Source organism: Micromys minutus, assembly GCF_963924665.1.
Source record: "Micromys minutus genome assembly, chromosome: 10".
In the NCBI taxonomy this organism is placed as follows: Eukaryota; Metazoa; Chordata; class Mammalia; order Rodentia; family Muridae; genus Micromys; species Micromys minutus.
In genome coordinates, this window is record NC_137979.1 from 42,989,502 (window position 1) to 43,004,276 (window position 14,775).

At 46.1% G+C, this 14,775-nt stretch overlaps 1 protein-coding gene and 1 pseudogene across 3 annotated transcripts; one reads left to right on the forward strand and one right to left on the reverse strand.

The window, feature by feature from the left end:
• Window positions 1-7,505: 7,505 nt before the first annotated feature.
• ATP5MC1 (ATP synthase membrane subunit c locus 1) lies at window positions 7,506-10,159 on the reverse strand. 2 transcript variants are annotated; one of them, XM_080922223.1, is made up of 5 exons: window positions 10,126-10,159; window positions 9,492-9,538; window positions 8,486-8,563; window positions 8,001-8,179; window positions 7,506-7,719 (listed from the first exon to the last, which is right to left on the reverse strand). In XM_080922223.1, the coding sequence occupies exons 2-5, from the start codon at window positions 9,528-9,530 to the stop codon at window positions 7,605-7,607; spliced, it is 411 nt and encodes a 136-aa protein (XP_080778349.1). In that variant the 5' UTR covers window positions 9,531-9,538; window positions 10,126-10,159; the 3' UTR covers window positions 7,506-7,604. The 2 variants fall into 2 exon arrangements, with proteins under 2 accessions (XP_080778349.1, XP_080778348.1); XM_080922222.1 differs by having other exon boundaries at window positions 10,056-10,136.
• Window positions 10,160-12,704: 2,545 nt separating this feature from the next.
• Window positions 12,705-13,435, forward strand: LOC308425617 (acidic leucine-rich nuclear phosphoprotein 32 family member B-like; annotated as a pseudogene). Its single transcript has one exon. The product of its transcript is annotated as an acidic leucine-rich nuclear phosphoprotein 32 family member B-like (transcript).
• The last annotated feature ends 1,340 nt before the right edge of the window (window positions 13,436-14,775 follow it).

Consider the following 14,775-nt stretch of genomic DNA (forward strand, 5'->3'; position numbering starts at 1 on the left):
GGTTGAAGGTTTTATGTTGGTGTGTTGGTGTAGGAGAGGCTAGTTCAAAGAAGATGGAGAGCCACAGCTTCTCCTTTAACGGGAGGGACCATCGATGCTCAATCCTGGGGCAGGACTGAGGTCCAGCTTCCCAGCAGGGCAATCGAAGGAAGATCTTGACTAATTTGGGCCCTTCACATCCCTATGGCTCTGTGAGGATCATGTCAAGTTTTCTCTCCTACCAACGACTACTATTGCCCCCTAACTGCGGATGGACCAAGAAGGAGAATGGAATCAGAACTTACGAATAAAACACCACTTCATTTCAGTTTACTCAGTGTTTATTTATGAATGGCATACTAAAGGCCAGGAGCTGTTGCTAGGCATTGCCCTGGAGATACCGACACAGCTTGGTAGGAGTCAAGCAAGCATCAAGCTGGATTCCAAGCTCAGTACCTTTTCTACCCGCTAATCCTGGAATTACGGGTTTGAAGTTCTCGATTTTCTAGAACTATATTGAGATTTGTAATAAGAAAATTCTATGACTAAAGGAGAAAACTGACAGGAATATGAGTGTGTGTGAGAGAGAGTGTGTGTGTCTTTGCTCATTGCCTGAAAACCAGAGGTATCACATGACCGAGAATTTACACAACCCTTTCAGCTGTTGTGAAACAACATCCATAGCCAACATACTGATATTTTTACAGCAAAATATGAATATTTTTTTGGAGACAAGGTCTCCATATGTAGCTGCTTACCTCAACCTTCCTAATGCTGAGATGACCTGTATAAGCCACCATATCCAATGTTAACTTTAGTATTACTTTATTAACTTTAGTACATTTATTTATGAATACTCATTCTAGAACAAATAGCCAGAGCCTCACAGATCTTGCTTTCTCAGCACTCTTGTTCTTTCTTTTACTCCCAGAGAAGCTTGGCTCCTGTGGCAACACATGCCTGTAATTTAAGCACTAGGAAGGGTGAGGAGTCAGGAGGGTCGTGAGATGTAAGATAGTTGGGGCCACAAATTGAGTTCAAGACCAATCTGGGCTACAAAGGGACACCCTATCTCAAAAAAAAACAAAACCAACTGACATCCGTGCATTTTCTTAAATGGTCTGGGGGGTCTGGAAGTAGTAAATGCATTTTGAAGCTGCCATTAATTGAGCGCTTGAGGCTACACATTTTCTATGTGCTTTATCTTACCTGTCCTGCTCCCCAGCTCGGTGATGTAAGGACTGTTATTAGCCTTTTGTAACAGACGGAACAACAATGGGCAGACAGAAGTCAGTCACACACATAGGATCACACCGAGCAGGGCACAGAGCTGCATCTGATCCCAGATGTTGTCATTTTGCTACACACACATGCACACACCTAGGACTCTAGTTTGTGTCTTATTTGTGAATGCAGCTTAGTATAGTTCATCTTTTTTTTTTTTTTTTAAACATTGACTGTTTTATTATCTTAGAACTAGCCAGATAACACAATTGGTGGGCAAAGAATCTTCTCCCTAACCTAATCAGCTAGCCTTTATCAGGCTTCCACGAGACCTAACCTTTATGTTGCATCCTTCTTGTTCCAAAGTCTGGCCAAAGCTCCCCAGTATAGTTCAGCTTAGGAAAGTACCATGAAATAAAACTAATCAGTACACTATTTTATAGGGGTTCCATGTTTCGTTGATGTATCTTCGTTTGGGTTTGATTTTTTTAAATGAAACAATATTTTTATTAAAAATTACTTTGCTGGGCAGTAGTGGTACACGTGGCTTTAGTCCCAGCACTCAGGAGACAGAGGCTGGCAGTTCTCTGTGAGTCTGATCTCCAGCCTGGTCTACAAAGCTAGTTCCAGGACAGCCAGGGTTATAGAGGGAAAAATAGCCTTGGCTTCCCTGAAACTCACTTTGTGGACCAGCCTGGCCTTGAACTCACAGAGATCTGCCTGCTCTGCTTCCTGACTGCTGGGACTAACGGTGTGTACTAGCACACAGGGCTGCACTAATGTTTTTAAAGGTGATAGCACTGTACTTTAATTGGCACCTCCCTGACTTCCCTCTTTACCTCACCTCTTTTCAGACAGTCTCACTATGCAGCTCTGGAACTCACTCTGTGGACCAGGTTGGCCTTGAACTCACAGCAGTTCACCTGCCTCTGCCTCCCCAGTACTGGGTTTAAAAGCCTATACTATCAATGTGCAGCTACTTTAGGCCTTTCTTCCTGATACTTTTTATGCTTACGATACTCTGCCCCTCATCTCTAGCCAAAGAAAATCTTAACCTCTCCAAACCTCTGCTCATCCTAGTAAAGTTGGAACAACAAGTGAAGATACTAAAAGCAGACAATATGATAATGAATAGGGCACAATGACTGCCCAGGGCCAATAATAATTATTATTAACTATTATTCTTACAGGTCCTTTAAAGCCAGTTGCACATCCACTGTCTCTGCCAAGCCGTAACATTTCCAGGCATATTACTATTATTATGTATTAGTTTTAATTACTCCCTCTTCAGGTTCTTAAGGTTGGGTTATTCATGCCTTTATTACAGCTCTTGCTAGTTTTATTTCAGTGGTTTGGTTACTCATATCTGGCCACCAGCTAGGGCCTCCGCTAGAGCAGGAAGGACAGGACACCTAGCTCCGGGGCCTAATGTTCAAAAGATACTGCACAAAGGTCAGGAGGATGGAAATAGGCCCAGCATGGGAGCCACTGGTCCCTCCCCCAACCTCCACTTCCCCTCCCCCCCAGCCCCCACCCCCCACCCCCACTGCCATAGCTCTTTAGCACATCACCTTTTCTCCTTCTCTTCCTTAGGTGTGAGTGATTTCAAAGTGCTGAGCCAAACTTGCACAAAGAACTTGCAAGTCAAGGCATGATAGACTGGAGATAGCAGGTGCTTAAAGAGCCAGCTCACCAGCCATCATGGGATGACATAAGGGTCCAGAGAAGGTGAACACACAGTAAGCTAGCCAACTTCCTCCAGTGTTCGTTGACTTTCTCAAGGCAACATCTGGCTACTTTCCATAGGGAACTTGGCCACCGGGCAATAGCATGCTTGCTGGAACTAATTCTATGCCCCCTGGGAATGGCTGATAGTTGAGCCAGCTTCCCATAGGAGCACAGCTCCAAATCTCCTTCCTCCCCAGCTTCATGTGTGTCTGCACTGGGCCAACACAATTTGGCGGCACTTTGCAAGCTTCATTCTCAGATGCTAGAGGCTGACCAGTGTTCAGATGGCCTTTCTGAGGAGATGAACCGTGAAGACTCATCTCTGGCTTCCCAGTAGTGTGTCCCACCACGGTCTGGGGGCATCCCTTCCCCTCCAGCAAGGCTTGTTTCTTGGTGCTATGCCAGGAATACACAAATATTTCCCTACTAGGTCATAAATCTTGAACTAAAAAAAAATCAGAATTGGACCAGATATTTTAAAGTGTTTAATAATTGAAAATGCCTCTCTCCCTCTCTCTCTCTCTATACACACACACACACACACACACACACACACAACATCCATGTGCACACATACATGAATATATTTGGTTTGGTTGGCAGTGTTTGAAGCCTGGCTGGCTTGGACCTATAGCAAAGGCTAGCCTTGAATTTTTTTCTTTTTTAAGACTTATTCAATATATATATGTGTGTGTGTGTATGTGTGTGTGTGTATGACTACACTGTGGCTGTCTTCAGACACACCAGAAGAGGGCATCAGATCCCATTACTGATGGTTGTGAGCCACCACGTGGTTGCTGGGAATTGAACTCAGGACCTCTGGAAGAGCAGTCAGTGCTCTTAACCACTGAGCCATCTCTCCAGCCCCTGTTGAATTTCTTGACACCTTTGCCTGCAAACTCCTAGTGCTGGGATTACTAGGCTAAGCAACCTTGACCATTTACAATAGTTGTTTAATAGTGCAGTAAAAAACATTTATTTTGTGAGCTGGGAAATGGTTCCAGTAAATAAAGGGCTTGCTGCCCACTCGTAAGATCCTGAGTTTGGATCTCCAGTAAAAGCTGGGTGTGAGGGGCTGGAGAAATGGCTCAGAATTTAAGAGCTCATAACTACTCAGGCAGAGCACTCATGTCTGGTTCCCAGCACCCACGCTGAGTAGCTCACAACTGTTTGAAACTCCAACTCCAGATGATGTAACATTTCTGACCTCCTGAAGCACCTGCACTGACACAGACACATAATAAACAACGTGGATGGGGACAGGTATGTGATTCACCTGGTTGAATGCTTGCCCTGGTCCCCAGCAGCATGTGAAACTGGGAGAGTATACAAATGCTACCTCATCTCCATATACTACCTGAAATATTTCATTTCATTACAATCACCATCCTCATTGAAGGGATGAAGAAGTCACCACTAGGGAGACGGTAACATCTTAGCTAGGATGGGGCAGGGCTGAGATTTGTATTTCTGTTTGCTTCTCAAGCCCATGCACTTCTGATCTCCCTGTCCCCTAGCTAGGAACAGAACTCAGGGTTTCAAACACACTAGGCATGCAGTCTACCACTGAGCCACACTGCCAGCCTCATGATCAGCTCCTGATTGTGGTTCCCAAGTCCTTCTCAGAGTGCAGTTTATCCCCCCCTCTACTTCCCCCCCTGAGATCAAACCATCTTTGCATTCTTACAGACATTTTGCACTAAGCAAAATGGTCTCAACCATGCACCGGAGCTAATGTCACAAATCTAGAAAAGTCTTAGAGGTGATGATACTAACTAGCCTATAGTAGATATGAAAGCATTCTCCCTCCAAGAGTCCACTTGCTAGATTCCTAGTCCTGCCCATCTGTTATGTCCAGCCAATCCCAAGACTCTTCGAAGGCCAGAATGGGATGGAAGATCTTTACCAGCCTCTCAGGTTCCTGGTCTTTCACAGAAAGGAAAAAGCAACTACTTTCCCTGGGGAGTGTTCCTTGATTACCTCCAAAGCAAGTGACCCATCAAGGGTGCCAGCGTCATATCCCCAAGGGTTATGGTGTTCTGTTTGTGTAACAGCATTACCAGTTAATCTATTGCTCCCTTGGTGACACTTTGCCAGGTCACCTTCAGTCCCTTTCCTTTGGCCTGAAACAGCCAGGCTGTCTCAGGATTTACCATTGGCCAGTAACCCTGAGGGAGTTACTTTAGGTCAAACTAAAAGGGTGATTGTCAACTTGAGAATCTGTTGCTACCGGTATCTGGTGGCTATGTTAGGAATGCTCCTGCCACTCCCTGAACAGAAACACCCCTCAAGGCAACTACTGAAACTGCCTCATAGGTTATCTTATGTACTGTGGGGAAGCATCACCTGTCAATGGAGTTGATGACCTACAGGCCTATAAGTGAAAGGCAGGAAGTGGTAGATGGGAGTTCCAGGAGAGAGATAGGAATTCTGGGAGTTAGGCCAAGGAAGATTCGCCACCCAGACTCTGAGGAAGTTGGACATGTGAAACTGAGAAAAAGAAACCAGCCATGTGGCTGAACTCAGGTTCAAATAAACCAGACAGGTTAAAAGTTAGTTGGGGGATGCAGCCTAGTTATGGACTAGGCATTTCTTAAATAAATGTAAGCCTCAAAGTGGTCATTTGGAAACTAAGGCACTGAAGTTACACTACCAGGCCCCATATACAACAAAGCTGAGAAATACAGGAATAAATGTCAAATGGACCCAGGTTGGAAATGTGGGTTTGCTGCATGGTGTTGGGCAAGTCATTGAACTTATATTCTGGATGAGTCAGCAGAGTGATAAGAAGATGTACAGAGTCTGAACGACAGCTTTACTAACCAGCTATACAACCTTAGGCAGGATGCCCCACCCCTCTGAGCTTTCCTTTTGGTTTCTTATAAAAAATGACTTGTTCCAGACGAGAGCCAGCTTGACAGTAAGAGCTCATGCTGAGCACTGCAGAAATGGCTCAGTGTTAAGAGCCTGTTAAGGCTGCTCTTCCAGAGGACCTGGGTTTACTTCCCGGCCCCCACATGACGCTCAGAACATCTGTCACTCTAGTTCCAAGGTATCCGACACCCTCAGAGACATACATGCAGGCAAAATACCAATGTACGTGAAATAGAAATAAATTAATTTTCAAAAAAGAAAAAGAGCTGAAGCTGTTCTTACAGATGTGGGTTCTGCTCCCAGTAACACATCTGCCTTTAACTCCAATTCCAGATCTGATGGCCTTCTGGCCTGAACAGACATTAAAACTCTCCTGCCCTGCCAGTTTGCATACACAAACATGTATGTTTATTATGTGTGTGTGTATGATGGTGGTGGCAACAGATTACTCATTATCTCACCCGGGCTATCATTGCCATTTTAGACAAATGAGGACAAAGGAAGGTCTAGGCACAGGCCAGAGAAAAAGAAGCTTCAGGACGCCAAAGATTCATTGGTCTACAGTCTCCCCCTTCATCTTTTGTGCATCCATAGGCTACTGTGACAAGAACCTTTACTCAGATGCCTGTGGTGGTACACCTTTTAATCCCAGCACGGGAGGCAGAGGCAGGAGGATTTCTGTGAGCTGAAGGTTAGCCTGGTCTACAGAATGAGTTCTAGAACAGCTGGAACTTTGCAGAGAAACTGTGTCTCAAAAATAAAAGAACAAAGAAAGAACCTTTCCCCACAGAACCATCTTGACTGCTCAACACCTCTACCTTTAATGTGTTTTTCTATAATATTTTAAATTGTGTGGCAAAAGTAAGAACAGGATGGAGGATGAGGGGAACAACAAATGAGTAGCACCTTTAAATCTAAGCTAATTCCCCTTCTCTGCTCAGGGGTGTGGGCAAACTGTTTTGCCTTCCTAAACACAGGTTTCTCATGTATAAAATAGACCTAATTGTTATGCTTAACAGGATTGCAGTTCCAACACTCCATAAGGAGCTTGTTGTAAATTAAGCTCCTCAAAAAAAAGTTACCAGTTGCAAACAATAGGGGGTGCATGCCTTTAACCCCAGCACTAGAGAGGTAGAGGCAGGGGAGTCTCTATACAGCTAACCTGATCTACATAGCAAGTTCCAGGCCAGCCAGAGCCATACAGCAAGGCCTTAAGGACTCAAATAAATAAATAAATAAATCAATAAACAAAACGCATCTCCCCCTTCCCTAAATAAGCAAAATCCTACAAAATGGTACCTGTCAATATGCTAAACTTGAAAGGGACAAAGTATCAATATCATTATCCAGACTATTTCATATCCTCCAGAAGACATGAAACCCTTCCATACTCTGCCTGCTTCTTTTTTTTTTTTTTTAATGATTTATTTATTTATTATATATAAGTACACTGTATCTGTTTTCAGACACACCAGAAGAAGGTTTCGGATCCCATTACAGATGGTTGTGAGCCACCATGTGGTTGCTGGGATTTGAACTCAGAACCTCTGGAAGAGCAGTTAGTGCTCTTAACCACTGAGCCATCTCTCCAGCCCCAACTCTGCCTGCTTCTTATCACCAAGGCTGACCCAAGTGTCACTTCTCACCATTCCAATGCCCCCCATCCCCCCAGGGTAGAAAGATAGGCACAGGCATATGGCTTAGAGAAATGTTGTTTAATGGTAAAGCTCAGCACACTCCGGCACCAGGACTGGCATGGAGTCAAAGCAGCAGGGACGGCTGGGTGACCCCATGGAGCCTCACATGGCGAAGAGGATGAGGAAGGCGACCATCAAACAGAAGAGTCCCATGGCCTCAGAGAGGGCAAAGCCCAGAATGGCATAGGAGAAAAGCTGCTGCTTGAGAGATGGGTTCCTGCCGGAGACAGGAAAGGGTGAGTGAGGGTTCAGACGAGGGAAAGAAAGTGTGCTACTATTCCAAAAGGGGCCAGCCTACATCTACCCTAAGGACTTGGACAGGAAAAGACTGGCAACTTGGCAAGTTTACATGTGGCATACTTCAATTCTAACTTAGGGCAGTGGAGAAATAGGAGGTAAAAGAACATCAACTTGGAGACTCCTGCTTGCTAAGACTCTGCCCAAAATGGGGTAGAACTTATATGGAGAAACAAACACTACAGGCAGTCCCAAACTTACCTGGCATAGCCAATAATCAAGCTACCAAACACTGTGCCAATGCCAGCCCCTGATCCAGCCACACCAACTGTGGCGGCCCCAGCACCAATAAACTTGGCTGCTGTGTCGATGTCCCGGGAAATAACGCTGGTCTGGAATTCCCGTCTGGCCACCTGGAGAGGGGAGCTGCTGCAGGAAGGCTGGAAGAAAGGGAGGCAGTCAGGAAGAGAGCAAGGAGCAGCAAGGCAGCTGTCAGGTGCTCCATGCTCTCCCCACCCACCTGAGCTACGAAGCAGCTGGCACACAGCCTCAAAGGGCAGAGTGCTCTGTGTGCAGGGAGAATGTCAGTCCCAGGATGTTTTCAGACAGGGCTAGTTACACCTATAACTGTCATCTGAGTCTTGAAGTTACAAGGGTGTCGTAGGTCCTCTAATTCTCCTAAAAGTGCCTCAGTTACCTGAAGGGACCATCACCTAGGGACATCCTGAAGGGCCTGACTTCCTTACCGTTTTAGATGGGGCCTCTGGTCTACTCAGGAGGGAGGCAGACACAGGCCTGATTAGTCCCCTGGTACAGGAGCGGATCTATAAAATCAGAAAGATATATTGCTCCAAGTCAGGCAAAACAAACAAACAAACAAAATACCAACCCAACCTAAGTGGCAGGAGTTTGTCACAATTAGTCCAATGAATTTCAAGGTCAATTAACTTGTTCTTATTTTTCTCAGACAGGTCTGCATCGGAGACAGCTATGCTGATGGTCTGTAGTAGCCCACAGTGGCAACATCACCATTTGATATAATGTGCCAGGCTGGGGAGCAGTCACAGGACCCTGGAGTCAATCCTTAGAACTAAACCCAAACCAAACCAGGTGCCAAAGTTCACTTCCAAGGGCACAGACTTAATCAGTTTCCCAGAATGGAGTAAGACTCAAACACCCAATCAATTGTTGAGGTAACAAAAGGCACCAAGGGGGAGCTTTACTAAAATGCATCCACAGCAGCATATATCCTTCATGAAGACTCTCAGAACAGCCATCTTAGAAAAGCTCACAGTGACACGAATTTCTTGACATATTATTCAGTGCTATGACTCTCAGACTTGGCAGATCATTGGAATCACCTGGGGAGTTCTACCAAAATTGCTTGGGCTTCCCCCTTCATTCTCAGACTGATGCAATTGGTCTGAGGTGTAGTCTGGGCATTGGGAGCGTTAGGCTTTCCAGATTAACTGAACATGCAGCCAAGGTTGAGAAAAGCTGTTTTCCAGTTGTCTGGCTCTAGCCAAACCAGGTCTATGATAAAAGGTCAACTCTAGCTTATCTGAGGACGCTCAGAAAGCCACGACGGCTTGGTTTACAGGCCTGAATAAGTATAGGTTACTGCAACACATCCTATACCCTCCCCCAATAGCCATCATCATCATCACCGAACGCCAGCTCCTCTTAGTCCATTCATTAAACAAGATTGCTCCCATACCCGGCACTACAGGGAAACCCGGAGCCACTGCTTACCAGAACTGGAGAAATGATCAGTGCCTTGGTGGTCTGCATTTTTCAATCTGCAAGAAGGGGGTGAAAAAAAAAAAAAACCGTAATTCCTATGAAAGCCCGGGTGTCTGCTTACACTGACAACCTCCTGTCGTCCCCATCCACCTCCAATCGTTCTCCCCGACCCTCTTCCTATACCCCAGCTAAGGAGAACATTAGAGGTCAGAAGGACAGAGTAGATTCCTGGGTCAACCACTTTCTGCGCAGCGGGTCTGCAGAAGGACAGCAACCAAGAACGGAAGTAAAAGGACGTGGCTCAGGCCCCAAGAGGATATGTTGCGAAAAGGAATGGTCTCCTGGGAAGACTGGAGGCAGAAACTGGCAGACGTCGTGCAGGATCCTGCCCATATTACATAGCTGTCCCTTACTCTCCCCAGCGGCCGTTTATCGCTCATTACCGTTGGTAATTAACATTAATTGATAAGGCTTAAAGACTCTCGCCCTCCTTCCCTATTCCTAGAGGTAAATGCTGCTCCATGTGGCTCAGCCCACGTTCTTGCGGACCCTTGTCTCCCGGCCCCAAGTCACCTGCACTCCTACTCCCCTGCAGCCCCGGCTCGGCCCACAGCACACTCCCTGCTCAAGGTGACTGACTCACCTCGCAGCTTTAGCCCTTGGTCTCAGCGCACAGCTCCCCCGCCCACGTGTTCGGGGTCCCTCCACTCCCATTGGCCGTTATCTCCTCATGTTCCAATTGGTTTGCGTCATCAACTCCGCCTTTCTTATTGGTCTTTTTCAGCTTCTTCCTTTCTCTCCACAGGAGCTTCGTGGCAACTCCCGCCTCCTTGCGGATAAAGGCGGGTTCTTTTTCCGAGATCGGTGTTACGATTGGTCGAATCCCGAAATGCTTGACCATAGAGTCGACAAGTTCTACAACCTTCAACACAAAATGGCGACCAAGGTGCAAGCGGAAGAAAAAAGCGTGGGAGTGACAACCGGCCGCTTGACGTAAACGGACACGTGACGTGGGCTCCTAGCCTTCATTTGGCCGCTTGGACCTTGGAGCGCATTGCATGTTGGGCCTTGTAGTCTTGTCCGAGGACTCAAGGACCACCGATGTCCCGCGAGATGTTGCTGTCTGGCAGGGAGAGCCGACGCCTTTACAGTACATTCCACCATAGTGATTGGTAAAAGTCCCCGTTTCCGTCCAAGAATTAAGGCAGATTGCGAATTTTCTAAGGAGTGAGCATACCCTGTGGGCACGTCAACATGTATGTTGAAAGGAAAAACACACACACAAGTAAAGCCAGGCTTGCTATTTCATACCTGAAATCTTAGCACTTGGCAGGTGGAGACAGGAAGGTCAGGAGTTCAAGGCCAGACTAAGATTCATGAGTTTAGGTTAAAAGGACAAAAAACAATGTGGGCCAGACAATTGTATTGGGAGTGGGAAGAACTCTAAAGCGAAAACAATAATTTGGTAGTGAAAGACCCCCCTCCTGCTTTAGCTGCAGTAATGCCATTTCGTGCTAGGCCCAGAGCAGGCAGGGATAAAAAAAATAATACTGAAACAAAAGTGAGCCAGAGGACAGCCCAGTCTCTGTCAGAACAAAAATATCTGCAGTTGACCACCTGGACCAAAGCAAGGACGAAAAACAACTCCTTGTCCCAAAGGAGGGGCCAAGGCCGCCCTCCTCTTCTGAGAACTTGGGTCTGTAAGGCTGTGCAGGCTAGGTCGGGGTCCCAGGTGGCCAGATACCGGTGGGCGGCCAGCTAGCAATAGACAAAGAACAGAAGACATTCAGACAAGCCCAGCTTTCAGATAAGCTGCAGCCCCCGACTAGAACCAAGAGTTGTGTCCTTGGAGCCATATGTCTGCCATAGTTTCCACACTTAGATAAGCCCAAGGCAACTATTCTCAGGAGCTGCAGCCCCAGCTGGTATCAGGAGCTGTTTCCTTGGAGCCATGTCCTTGGGCTCACTCCCTGGCCACATTTAAACTAACCAATTAAAACCCTGTTCCTATGCTTCTGCTTCTGTACCTTGCTTCTGCCCCCCAAGCCCTATAAAAAGGGGACTGCCCCTTTGTCCGGCGCACAAGTCCTCTGAGAGACTGTGTGCCCACAGGTACCTGTGTAAATAAACCTCTTGCTACTTGCATCTGAAGTGAGTGGTCTCGCTGCTCCTTGGGAGGGGTCTCTTCAGACGGAAGATACCCTCCGGGGGTCTTTCAGTAGGACGAAGTGTGCAAAGAAGTCAGGTCGTGTATGTTTGTAATTCCAGACAACAGCTGCTAAAGTGGGAAGACCATGCACAAACTCCAGGTCGGTCTGGATTAAGTAGCAAAACCTTGCTTGAAACAATAACAAAACAAAACCATGTATATGCACACAAGCATGAAGGGTAGGAACAGAAAAACAGGACTGCAGTAACCACTCAACTGTTATGAATTAGAAAGCCTTCCTGGAAAGCAGTTTGGTAATGTTTTTATTTGAAATGCTATGAATGAGCCATCCTCTTTGACCCAGTAATTCTTGAGTAATTGAGAACCTTTAAATGCTCCACCCTCTTTGAGCCAGTATTAACACTTCTAGGAACTTGCACTAAATAAATAACGTCATGCAAAGGTTCTGATGAAAAAAAGTGAACATTGCAGATCTTCTGTTGTTGGTTCTGGTTTGCTTTTGTTTTTAGATAGAGTCCCTCTTTGTAGCCCTGGCTGTCCTGGAACTCACAGAAATCTCCCAGTCTCCCAATTGCTGGGATTAAAAGCATTTGCTACCATGTCCTGTGCAGAGCTTACTGAATGGGAAAGTAAATGTCACACTGATAATAAATGTTTAAATAAACTATATATATTTAAGCATAAATTTAAGAGTACATAGGTGTTTCGCCTGAATGTGTACCACATATGTGCCTGATGCCCTCAAATGCCAAAAGAGAGCATTAAACTTCATGGTATTGGAGGTAAAGATATTTGACTCACCTCATGGGTGCTGAGTCTCCAAGTCATCTGGAAGAACAGACAGTGCTCTTAACTGATGAGCCATCTCTTTGGCCCTATTTGATTTGATTTGATTTTGTTACTATATTTGAAAGTTTGGAACTTGGCTCTGGGGACTCCACTCGCCCACCGGCACACTGCCCCGGACCACGCCTCCTCCTCCAGCGCCTCCTTCTTCACCCTCCGCCCCCCACAGCTGAAAGTTAAATTTGGAGAGCAGGGACAACAGGAACATGGACATGAAGAGGCGGATCTACCTGGAGCTGAGGAACCGGATGGAGAACTTGTCTTGAACAATTGTAAAGCAATTGATGAAAAAATTGAGGGGTTAACAAATGAATTTGTGAATTTAGAGTTCCTGTTTAAAAAATGTAAGCTTGTTTTCAATTTCAGACTCCCGAAGCTACTTAAACTGAAAAAACTTGAGTTCAGTGAAAATAGAATCTTCAGAGGTCTGAACAGACTAGCAGAAGAACTTCCAAGTCTCACATATATGAACCTAAGTGGAAATAACCTGAATGATATCAGCACATTGGAGCAGATGGAAAGTTGGATTGTCTGAAAAGCCTGGGTCTGTTTGAATGTGAGGTCACTACCCGGAGTGTTTACCAGGAAACTGTCTTCAGGCTCCTGCCCCAGCTATCCTATTTGGATGGCTATGACCGAGAGGACCAGGAAGCACCAGACTCAGGTGGATGGTGTGGACAAAGAGGAAGTGGATAAAGAAGGAAAAGATGAGAAGGAAGAGGGGGATGAGGATGGTGAGGACGAAGTAGAAGAGGGTGAAGAGGAAGATGAGGATATAGAAGGAGTAGATGATGAAGTTGAAGTCATCGGGGAGGAAGAAGAATTTGGATGTGATAGAGAAGTTGATGAAGATGAGGATAAAGATGAGAATAAAGAGGAGGAAGAAAGTGGGAAAGGTGAGAAGAGAGAAACAGACGACAAAGGAGAAGATGACTAAGACCTGAAACAACCTGCAAGAAACAGAACTGTTGGGCTGGAGAGATGGCTCAGTGGTTAAGAGCACTGACTGCTCTTCCAGAGGTCCCGAGTTCAATTCCCAGTAACCACATGGTGTCTCACAACCATCTGCAATGAGATCTGATGCCCTCTTCTTGTGTGTATGAAGACAGCGACAACATACGTACTCATGTAAATATAATAAATAAATCTTCAAAAAGAAAAAGAAAAAGAGAGAAAGAAACATAACTGTTGAGCATTGGTTGGACTGCTCATGGGTTAGGCAGCTGTGATCCAAGCCCCAGGAAACCCCCACCCAAAGAGTCAAAGAAAGTTCCCGCTCCGTTTAGCCACTTGGTAATCCACCATAAAGCCTGGGGTGGATTAACTTTTGTAACTGTTGCGCCCAGCCTTGTCCCACAAGGATATTCAGGACACCTTCTTGATGCTTTGATGGATCCCGAGAGCCTTGAGCCCCGGAGGCTCTCTCGTTTTATCCTCCCCACCCATCCGAGCCCGTCTGATAGCTGAGGTGTCGCAGCATCATTGGTCCATAATGTGGCCTGATACAGGCGCATGCGCTCCTCGGGTGTTTACTGTTTAGAGGGGGCGGACACCAGTGCCATCTTAGGGCGCGGCGCAGAGGCGCTGTGCGCACAGCTCCCTACATGTAACTCCATCTCCATCTCAAGGGGACCCAAAACTATGGCCTCGGCAGGCACCCACACTCAGGCACACATGTCCACATGTAGACACACAAACTTACATACTTAATAAAAGAAATCTTCAAAATAAGCAAGAATAAACACAAAATAAAGTCATGAGGTTCTGTCTGTTGCCTGTCTTTCTTTCTTTCTTTCTTTCTTTCTTTCTTTCTCTCTCTCTTTCTTTCTTTCTCCCCTTCTGACAGGGTGTCACGTAGACTAGGGTGGCTGTCAATTCTGTACAGGTTCTGGTTGAATTCTTAATCCCCTTGTCGCCAACCTCCGAGTTCTGGAATTACAGATATGCACCATCATGCCCAGTTGTCTTAGTCAGGGTTTCTATTTCTGCACAAAACATCATGACCAAGAAGCAAGTTGGAGAGGAGAGGGTTTATTCAGCTTATACTTCCACATTGCTGTTCATCACCAAAGAAAGTCAGGACTGGAACTCGAGCAGGTCAGGAAGTAGGAGCTGATGCAGAGGCCATGGAGGGATGTTGCTTACTGGCTTGCTTCCCCTGTCTTGCTCAGCTTGCTTTCTTACAGAACTCAAGATTACCAGCCTAGGTATGGTACCACCTACAAGGGGCCGTCCCACCCTTGATCACTAATTGAGAAAATGCCTTACAGCTGGATC